This window comes from Odontesthes bonariensis, chromosome 20, assembly GCF_027942865.1.
Source record: "Odontesthes bonariensis isolate fOdoBon6 chromosome 20, fOdoBon6.hap1, whole genome shotgun sequence".
NCBI classification, from domain to species: domain Eukaryota; kingdom Metazoa; phylum Chordata; class Actinopteri; order Atheriniformes; family Atherinopsidae; genus Odontesthes; species Odontesthes bonariensis.
Window position 1 is genome coordinate 29,390,923 of NC_134525.1, and position 10,445 is coordinate 29,401,367.

Here is a 10,445-nt window from a genome sequence, read left to right on the forward strand (position 1 = left end):
CGGACAGAGCGATCTTCACACAGGGAGCGCAGATGTGCACCTCTCTGTGTCCTACTATCATTATTTGACAACCTCTAGCAATGGAAACACGCTTCAAATGCCCCGGAGTTCCCCTTTAAGCTTATAGTTAGGGATGGCTCCGGTGATCCTGAAACATCCCATAGTTAAGCTGCTATAGGCCTAGACTGCTGGGGGGCCTCATCTGTCACACCTTTCCTCACTTTACTCTCTTTTTCCCCTGTTTAATTTCTCAAATGGTATTATGTACATGTGACATTATTGTTGTCATTAACTTGTGTTTCCCTGTTCCAACAGATATCCTTTGAATGGTGTTACAGTGGGGTTTTTTTCCCCCTCTTTTCTGTGTTCTCAAACCCCAGCTGGTCGAGGCGGATGGCTACCATTCCTGAGTCTGGTTCTGCCAGAGGTTTCTTCCTGTTAAAAGGTAGTCGTTCCTTTCCACAGTCGCCTCAGGGACGCTCAGGACGGGAGATTGGACTAAAGACAAGTTTTGGTGTTGGTTTCCTTAGCTAGGAAATTGTTTTTGAATTGGCTCTATATGAATTAATTGGATTATTTTGAAATTAATGAATTAGATTTCATTGGATTATGATTACAATGAATTGAACTCCAATTGGCTTGAATTGGTGTAACGACGTGCTCGGCGTTACCTCCGTATTCAATCGCGGATTGAAATTAACTATGACGTACAGGAAAATACATTGATATATTCAGTCATTTGGTCTCAGTATGCTTATTGCTTTTGAAATGCAAATCATTTTGACCAAATGTTGACCGGCACATAGTAAACCCTTTCAAAAATGGCAGTGTTGTTGTTCTGAGAGGAAGGCGCTAAACCGGAAAAGTGATTCCGGAAATTATGTTGTTAGCCGACCAATCGACGGTCTCCGTCGCCTCGACGGATAGATAGGAATTTTGGTCGACGCAAGCAAGCGACAGAGAGCGTCTCTAGTAGGGTCTCCGTCGACGGAGAGGGCTCCCTGTAGGTGACCATAAATCAGCCTTCATTGATGCAGTGTATTCAGGTGTGTTTCTGGCGGGGGCAGAGACGCTTTGCACGGGACGCTTGCCGGTCTGTGTCGTCGCCCGCTGCACACACAAAACCACACAGACAGACTCACTACACGAGTGGGATGTGATTGGAACAAACAAACGGTGAAGGGATATGTTAAGTGAGGTAACATAACAAAACAAAGGCGAAACTTACCTCAACCGGCTGCTCTGTCCTCTGTCACATCAAAAGAGGTCCCCGGGGACATGACCCCTTAAATATGGTTCCGGAGGACAGTAGCAAGTAGGAGGGGGGAGTAGGGGAGTGTGTAAATGTGTAAAGATGTTTATTCACATATATGTGTTTTGGGTGTTAAGTAATGGTTTAGGGGTTTGCAAATAGGTGATTTATATTGTGTATATATTGCAATTATGGATGTATGTACATATTTATGATTTATTGATAATTATGTAAATATATTTGGTCTAATTGGTCATGTGACTAAGGGTAGGGTTTTAAAAGGGAGGCAAAAATGATTTGTTGGGGCATAGTGTTGGAGATTTCGATTGAGACTGGAGAGTATTGTTAAAGGCCTACAGAAAGGTGATTTTTTTTTTTTTTTTTTTTTGCACAAAACTGAAATAGCAGATCGATTCCTCATATACCATGGAATGATTTTATGATTTTAAAATAATTTTAGGCCCCTGGATAGACCTGATTAGGCCCAATAAACTATCACCACATTTGACTCGAATAGCCCCCATTTGGCAAACCGGAAGTAGCAGACGACAGGTGCGTGACGTCACGAGTGCCAACTGCTGGAACAACCACCAACAATCACCATGTCTGATACTAGTAGTTCTAGTAGCGAAGCCAGCAGTTTGCCAGACCTGGACAGCTTCTTCACGGCAAATTTCGAGCCAAATATTGTTGATGACAATGAAGAAGACAATGAAGAGCCTGAGGAAGAAACCGAGGAGGGATTGGGGCTAGAATCATACAGGTTCGAGCCAGCCATTGCCAGTGACAGTGGGTCGGAGTCCGAGTCCGAGAGCAGTGGGTACGATGATGGTGATCATGGTGATTTTGGTCGTCTTCAGAATGCCGATTGGTGAGCATACACTGTGTTTGGTCTAGGCCACGAGTCTGGACGATGTTGATGAGGCATAAATAATTTTATTGAGAGGGATTAGCACTGCACTGACAACTGAAGCTAACTGACACTGACAGCCTGTCAACACACTTTTTACACAGTGCCGGAGTCAGTGAGTGCAGACCGGGATGCTGGGTCACAATTTTAATAGCTTCTTATCAGACTTACCAGTCTCTCCCTACCCTGGCCCAGTATACAGACAATATCTGCAGACAATATCCAATTTTTCATTCAAGTTTCATGCTTGATGGCAATTCAATCCTTTATCTGTTTATTATCACATTATTAGATACAAAGTTCAATGAGCTGAAACCTTTTCTCATTCTCGGTTGCAGGTGTCAGTGTGGCAACTGTACACCTATGCCGTCGCGATATGAATGTGTTTGCTGCAGGGAGATCGTCCAAGTGGCCGACACAATGGAGGCTGAGGGGGTGCACTCCTGTATCCGTGACCACCCAGGGTTCCGGTCGGGCTGTCTGGATATCTGGGTGCTGCGGATAGCTTATCTAGCATACAAGCAGCAGCATTGGGATTTGCAAGGAGATGAGAACCAGTAGTGTACTAAGAGAACATATGAGAGTTTATGACATTTCAGTAGTCTTAGTAGTGACTAGTGTAGTAGTATGGCAATTTATAAGAAAATGAATACAAGTATCTAATTAACATGCAGGTGTGTGTCATTACCAATGTCCCCTGTCACTTTACACAGAATGCAGATGTTCATTTCAAGAAAATAATTGTGAAAAATTGTAAAGTATCAAAACAAATGTCACATTTGTCTTTTCAAATCTGGTTTATGAGTATGATAAACAATATGAAATGAGTTTGTTTGATTAAAAACCATTTCAGTAAAAATATATGCAAATAGTTGTTTCAACTTATCTTCAGCTTAGGATCAAACAAAAATACTTCAGTGTATGGGCATATTTTTTACTTGAAAGAAATGAGTCTGTATTACTTTTATTTCTTTATTCTTATTAAATAAAAGCAATAAACAATAATCAAATCATTGAAAATGTTAAAGGGGATTTATCTGCTGTAGCAGAGATGCTAAGAAAGGTCAGGACAGTGTAAGAGCTTGTGCTCCCTCTGAAGGAGTTGTGATGTAGAAAGTTGGACTTCCACTGTATCGCTCCTGTTGAAAAGACAAAAAGCATACACCATGAGTAGGTCAACCTACTTTGATCTCAAACAATAAATAAAAAAAATCAATCCCTGAGATCTTTAACAGTTTAATATTCTACTCAAAAATACAAATTCAATTGTCTCAGGCACTTTTCTCATCCCAGAGCTCATGGTCCAATCCACTGGTTCTGGTGCTCAGGAAAGGAAGTTCAGAGGGAGCATGAGGAAAGTGTTAGTTTTTTAACTAAACACTTTTTTCTCATTTGAAACACATCTTTTCTTTCTCTAATCTTTCTTCACTGCCGTTTCCTGCAGACTGAAATACACTCAGTGACAAACATGCAAAGACACAAATGCAGCACACACACAGCACCATGCAGCTGAGAAATCCGTACCATGCAATAGTAGTACTGATTAGTATTACTATCTAGTAGTTATTTGGTCATTCTGACCAGTGTTTCTGTTCTAGCAACATTATAGTTTTATTGTCCTGTATTTTCTCGTGTTCGTTTACAAGTAAGTTTTCTGTGTTTTCTGTGTTCTTTCTTGCAGGCGTCATCGGTACACTGCTTATCGACAGGTGGTGCGTTTGTGCTGGGGATTCCTAGGGAAAGAAATCCGCGTCCCACTGCCTTCCTGTGCAGTCCAGACTGCAAAGATGGCACCAACCTGCACACCATGCCTGTAAATGTGTAGCAGTACAGTTTTGGGGCAAACTGGTTCACAAGACTGTGGAAGGCCTCGATCCTGAAGGTTTGGTGTACTCCAGACAGCTTAGCAATGTCCTTGCACAAAGACTTGTTTGTCACCACCTCCTCCAGTTTTGCTGCTGCTAAGGAACCTACACCCAACATATCAATAACGGTTCATAACATTACATTTTAATCTTTGTACCAGAGAAGTCTTGGAGATCTTTACTAGTACTAGAACTAGATAATGTACTAGAAGTTTCTACTGAAAATACCAAATACAGTGTAAAAAATACAAAATACAAAAAATACAAAATACAGTATTGGCGAGCATTTATTAGAAAATGTGTCTAAATCTAAATAAGATAAATCAAGAGTAACTTAAGAGTTCATTACTTGTGGTACAGTGCATCTGCTGCTTTAAATGGGGGAGGGAGTAAAACCAGTGTTAGTAGTGGAATACCTTTTTTGATCCACTTCTTTTTGCGGTCTTTGCACCGCAGCCTGGGGTGAGCACATCTGGGAAACTTTCCCCCATGGCGAGTATGAAGATTCTGGATGTGCCTCTCGACAGACTTCCACTTGTCCAGGATCAGGTCACCATCTCCATTGGTGGTAGAGACCACGGACCAGTATAGATGGTTTATTATGCTCTGCTGCCATGGAATCAAGTCTTCACACCCCTTCAGTTTGCAAATGGCCTTCAGCTTCTTTGCCAATGCTGAAACAAAAATTGATAATAATAATTATTAGTTAAGATAAATATTAAAACACTAACATGCTGTATTCCATTCTGTGGGCCGAAGCCTGAGGGAGGGTGGGGGTTGGGGGTTTAAATTTAAAAAACTTACACTTGGCTACATGCCAAATGTCGTAGAGGTGAAGTATGTGTTGATAGTTCTCGCGGACCCACTTGGCAATCTGCAGATGTCTGTCAGTTACCAACGTGCCAATGTGGTGGTGCCACTCATCCTCCAAATATGTCACCATTCTCTTCAGGCCTTCTATCTCCATGTGATAACTGCCTCCCACTTCGTTGCTCTGTAAAATAATGATCCACTTTAGGTACAATAACAATTGACAAGTTGGCATTCTGATCAAGTTGCCAACATTTTAGTTGTGCTGCCTCAAATACTAGTTTCATGACATCTGTTTTGTTGATTTTAATAACAGCACAGAACAGCACAGAGCATAGCTTCAGATTACCTGTACAACCTGCAGGTCTATCACAACATCAGCCTCCAGCTCCATGGTAGTGTAAGTGCCATATTTGGCAGTATGTCCTGGGCTGTCTGCCCTCCCATCACCGCCCAGCGTGAGAGGTCGGTCTTCCACTTGCAACAGGCTGAGGTGGCTTGTTTGCTGGTCTTTCCACACTGTCTCTATGGCAGGATGCAATATCTCCTTCTGGTGGTTGTAGAAAGTCCTCCCACTGTATGTGGCCACGCCCATAAAGTTGAGGACTCTCAGCATCTTGGTCACAGATGCACCAGCAAAGAGGATCCCAGCAGATAGTAATATGTTACCACCAGCAAACCGGCCAATGTTGGTCTGACTTGACCACTTGGTGAGCTTGCTACAAGAATCGCAGGCCAATGTGATGGTAAGGAGCGTCCCAGATGTGGTCCAGACATGGCGAATGTCCACACTACCACAAGATGGACAGTACCACCACTGCAGGAGCTTCTTCAAGCAGGAGCTGAACACAATGTACTTGGGTTCCTCTGCCTTGTCCTCTGACATGTCTGAAGATTGTTGGCTTGAGCACAGTGATGGGCTACTTGGCTCCCAGTCTGAAGAGCCTGGGTCAGGGTCAGGGTAAGGTGGACTGCTGGACGGCAGATCTGCAAGGTCCTGTGGCAGGTCTGGTCTGTGCACAGCTCGTGATCGAGTAGTAGTGGGTAGTGCAGTTACTTCAGCCTGAATACTAGAACCCTGGACTTCGAGCTTTCTCAGTCTGCCTGTTGATCTATGTTGATCAATCATCTCTGGAGTCACTTGACACCCTGGCAATGAAATAAGAATTGAATTTATATTATAATCTGATAATGAAGTGTGTAATTATTGATCAAAAGCCTCAAAAAGGAGACTGCAGTACTGGCATCCTGGAACAGATCAATCTCATTTACATACATAAAGAAGTAATTTACTAAAACAGTAAACAAAAAAGCACACATTGTTGATTATTTTTTATTACAAAAGATGGAAGACATATACCTCTTGTTCTTGCCTTCACTTTGCCAATGCCCATTCTAGTTTGTGTTTTGCCAATCGCAGTTGCCACTTTCTCAGTTTGACACCCTTGGTCTGTTGTCAGTTTCCCTTCCTGAAACAATATATGTAAATAAAGTGAAAAGTTATGCATGTGCAGTACTACTAGTACAGGAGTACCTGGTTGTCAATATAAATAATTGTCTTTTGTATTTAGTTCTTATAAACAATAATTAAAAAGGCAGCACTGTTTTTAAAAAGCCAGGAAAAGTTATCACAAGTGGCAGCAAAAACAAACCTGAGTGTCTATCTGTGTTGTGCCAGTATCTATGTCGGTGCCAGTCTGAGTGTCCATGGAGTCCTCTGTGAACGAAGCCAGACTGCTTGACTCTGTTCCCTCTTGTTGTGCTGACAGCATTCCGTCTATTTTCTGTGAATTGACAACACAATCACCTAACCATTTAGGGAAAGTCCAGTGGATCATCTAGCTGTTTATAAATAATAATATATCAGAACTGCTGTAGCCTGCCCTTTCTATTAGTATAGTATACTAGCTGGCCTACCTAGATCAAATGTATACTCACTAAGCCTTTGTTTTATACTAGGTAGAGTGTACTCTCGATTTTTTTTTTTTTTTTTTTTTTTTTTTTTTTTTCCACCTTTCGATTTTTCATCAGTAGGCTACATAATTTTGACCTGCTAATGCATGTGTCTAACATTACATAATTGTTTCCTATTGTAGCTGTACACAGTCTGTCAGTTATTACCCGTTTTCTCTCCCTCTTGGCATAGGCTGAGCTGGAACCTGATGGTTCTGCATGTGGTTGGGTTATTGTCTGTGGTTTGGGGAAAATAGATGGTGCTACACCCTTCTTCAGCTGCAGAGGTCGCTTGGTGTCAATGCCTAGTGCGGCTCTCATCAGTGGTCCTTCCTCAAAACAGTCCCTAAAGTGTTCTGAGCACAGGACACTGTACTTGGTTGGCTCCCTCCAATCAGCCCTTGTTTTCTTCACCCCATCTGACCAGGCCTTGGACAGGGCTTTGAAAATGAAGAGAAAAAAGAAAAATAGTATTTGATCTGGTTGCAATGAGATTACAGCAGGTACAATACTCAATAGGTAACAACCAGTGATGCGCGGGCTGACCCGAAGCCAGCGGGTGCCTGCAGGCATCCGCGGTCACCCACAGTTGCGGGTCATAAAAAAATATTTTTAATGATATTCGGGTTGCAATCGGTCGGGTCGTTTTGTCGTTTGAGATAAACATTAAAAAAATAACGTGGTAAACGTTTGTAATTCAAACAGTAGACACAATGTTCTATTAAATAAATACACTTTATTGGCTGAATAACTTCCGCAGAGATGACGTACGTGGTCAGAAGTACAGTAGGTACTATTTTTGGTTGTCTAAAATGAGACACGCGTTCACAGACATACGTTAATAAAGACATATATTGTGCATGTGATGTGAGAGCTTTTATTATTCATCCATGTGACGAAGTTGCCTATAGCCAATTGTTGTGGGAAGGCTACCTCTATTGTATTCTTTTAGATGTTGAGCGCTAATTTAACTTTTGAATGCTGAAGCGGGGCAAGTTTGTCAACATAAACTTACAAGCAATGCCATCTTACAATTTTAACACCTTAAAAATGAATGCAGGTAGGCTATATGAGGTCTGCTGTGCGTTGCCAATGACGCTAGGATGTTCATTAAGACCATTGACTACTTTTTTTAAAAGCGGGTCGGAAAGCGGGTCGGGTCAACATTTTTTCATAAATATTTCCACTCACCCCAGACTTACCTTTATCTTTTGGGAACAAAAACGTAGCTGTGCCCTTCATGGCACTGGTGTTGCTGCACCCCCAAGCCACACAACGTTTGCCTGTGTCGTATTCCACCTTCTCCTTCTTCTTTCCTGCGCATTTCTTCCGGGCCCCTTTCTTGGTTTCTGGCTCCATAATGTTGGTAACCACTGGTAACTGACTTCGTACATCTACTCGCAATAAAAACTGCACTGAACCCAACGTTTTATTGCCTTCACCACTCAACAAGCATACTACTATGGTGGCAGCCAGGAAAACCCATGGCACTTGTGACGTCACACGGAAGCCCCGCCACCAGTCTGGAATTCCAGGAAGGATTTCCAAGCGACAAATTCAAAATCGCAAATTTCTGAGTTTATGAAATGTTTTGGTGTAAGGTCCAATGATCATTATTGTTCCTCTGTATGTATTATCATTATGTATTGGGTGTAGTGTCAGCTTTCTGTAGGCCTTTAAGAGTTTGTATTTTGTATGTGTTTCATTAAACACACCTTCATTGCCACTTAAAGGATTATTCCTTGGTTTTTGCCTCTGGACCGCTCGACAAGTTGACAATTGGATTATATTATTTAAGTGCCTTGAGATGACATTTGTTGTAATTTGGCACTATATAAATAAAACTGAAACTGTTGCCACATATGAGCGCACAGCATAGTCTCCAGATCAGACAAAGCTGGCTCCTTCTCCTCTGCCTCAGTGCTTTTAACCACTCCAGAGAATCCACTTTCCTCCTCTTCTCCACTGAGCAGGTCCTTTTTTCCTTTCACTTTTACCACCACAATTCATTTTTTTTTTTCGTCTTTTGTGTCCAAGCGGTGAAAAGGAAAAAAAATCCCCTAGAAGAAAATCCCAGAAAAATTCCTGTGTCCAATACTGGATATTCCCACCACTGCCACCAATTGTCAGGAACCAAGCAGTAAGGCAACAAAGACACAGGAGCTTTTGTTCAAAACTGGGTTTTTATTTACCCCCAAAAATGTGAAAAGTGTTGGCAAATCAAAAATCCAACTAAACAGGTATATAAAACAGACTCGAAACTCAAACAAACAAATGAATTGGGGCGGTCGGTGGCGTAGTGGGTTAAGCAGCCGCCCCATATATAGAGGCTACAGTCCTCGCTGCAGCCGGCCCTGGTTCGACTCCCGCACCGAGCGGCCCTGTGCTGCGTGTCTTTCCCCCTCTCTCTGCCCCCTGCTTCCTGTCTCTCTCCAACTGTCCTCTCATTAAAGGCATAAAAAGCCCAAAAAAATACTTAAAAAAAAAAAAAAATGAATGAACACAACAATCTGACCTACTTTAACAGACCCTTCAGGAGAATTTAAATACTGGTTCAGCTAAACCATGAAGAACACTAAGGGGAAACAAAATGGCTCTTACATTCTAAACAAACAGCCAAAACAGAAAATAAACCCCAAACACCCCTATGACAATGCAGCAAATGGATCTGTCCAATAAGGCTGGCTGCAGCATGTTTCCAATCTCTTGGCAATGCCCTTTGCTGCACCAGGGAGAAGCTTAATCACAGGTAACACCACTACAAGGTGAGAAAATACACTAAATTGGTAAAGAAATAATTTGTTAAGTAGTGTGTCTAAATGTTTGTGACTGAAAAGTAAATTGAAGTGGAAATGCATTGGTCGTGAGGTGTTCATACCTGCTTCCATCCTTGCAGAAGGATGAAAATAAAGTGGCACTTGACATTTGCGTGTGTTGTCATTTAGCCGAATGACTATTAGCCACTATATTTGAAATTTATCAGTATCTGAATTCATATATAGCAAATTTACAAACAGCAATTCGTGACATGGTAAAATGCAGTATTTATTAAAGCAATTATGAAAATATTTTATCTTTACATTGATATTCATCCTTGTAATAGGTTTCTGTGATTTTATTCGGTGAATATTTTAAATTAACAGAAACAATTGAGTTTTATGACATTAAAACTGCAGAACATCTAATCTTTATCGTAATTTTACATACTGTATGTAGACATTTTAGACATGGGATGATAGAAAAGGATCGTTGATTGCCCATTGTAGAACAACATGTAACAACATCAATGTTCAGACATATGGATGATAAGAAAAAGACATGATGGATAGTAGCTTGATTTTTCATGATGAAACAATTCATTAATAGATATAATTTGTGAATGTCAGCAACTTGTTTTTCATCTTGTCAAATGAGTCAGTTTAGGCGCATTTGACAACTGGGAACTGCAACGAAGAGTATTAAACTAAGAAGTTCATAACAATGTTTGGTTTTGTAATCTGAACCATATATTGTCAACATCTAAACATAACCATGGATATTAATTCAAACCCTCAGTGTATACTTTTAATTTCTATCCCCGAACCATTAGTGGGTAAGAGCGAAGTAAAAAAAAAGAGTAATCACACAACATACTGTATATGACTTTATTCGCTGC

General features: G+C 41.2%; 1 protein-coding gene across 1 annotated transcript; it reads right to left on the minus strand.

Moving 5' to 3' along the window:
- Positions 1 to 3,041: 3,041 nt before the first annotated feature.
- LOC142370332 (uncharacterized) lies at positions 3,042 to 5,339 on the minus strand. Its single transcript, XM_075452848.1, has 4 exons — positions 5,187 to 5,339; positions 4,832 to 5,021; positions 4,444 to 4,701; positions 3,042 to 3,301 (listed from the first exon to the last, which is right to left on the minus strand). Exons 1-4 carry the CDS (start codon positions 5,229 to 5,231, stop codon positions 3,168 to 3,170), a joined length of 627 nt encoding a protein of 208 aa, XP_075308963.1. The 5' UTR covers positions 5,232 to 5,339; the 3' UTR covers positions 3,042 to 3,167.
- Between the last annotated feature and the right edge of the window lie 5,106 nt (positions 5,340 to 10,445).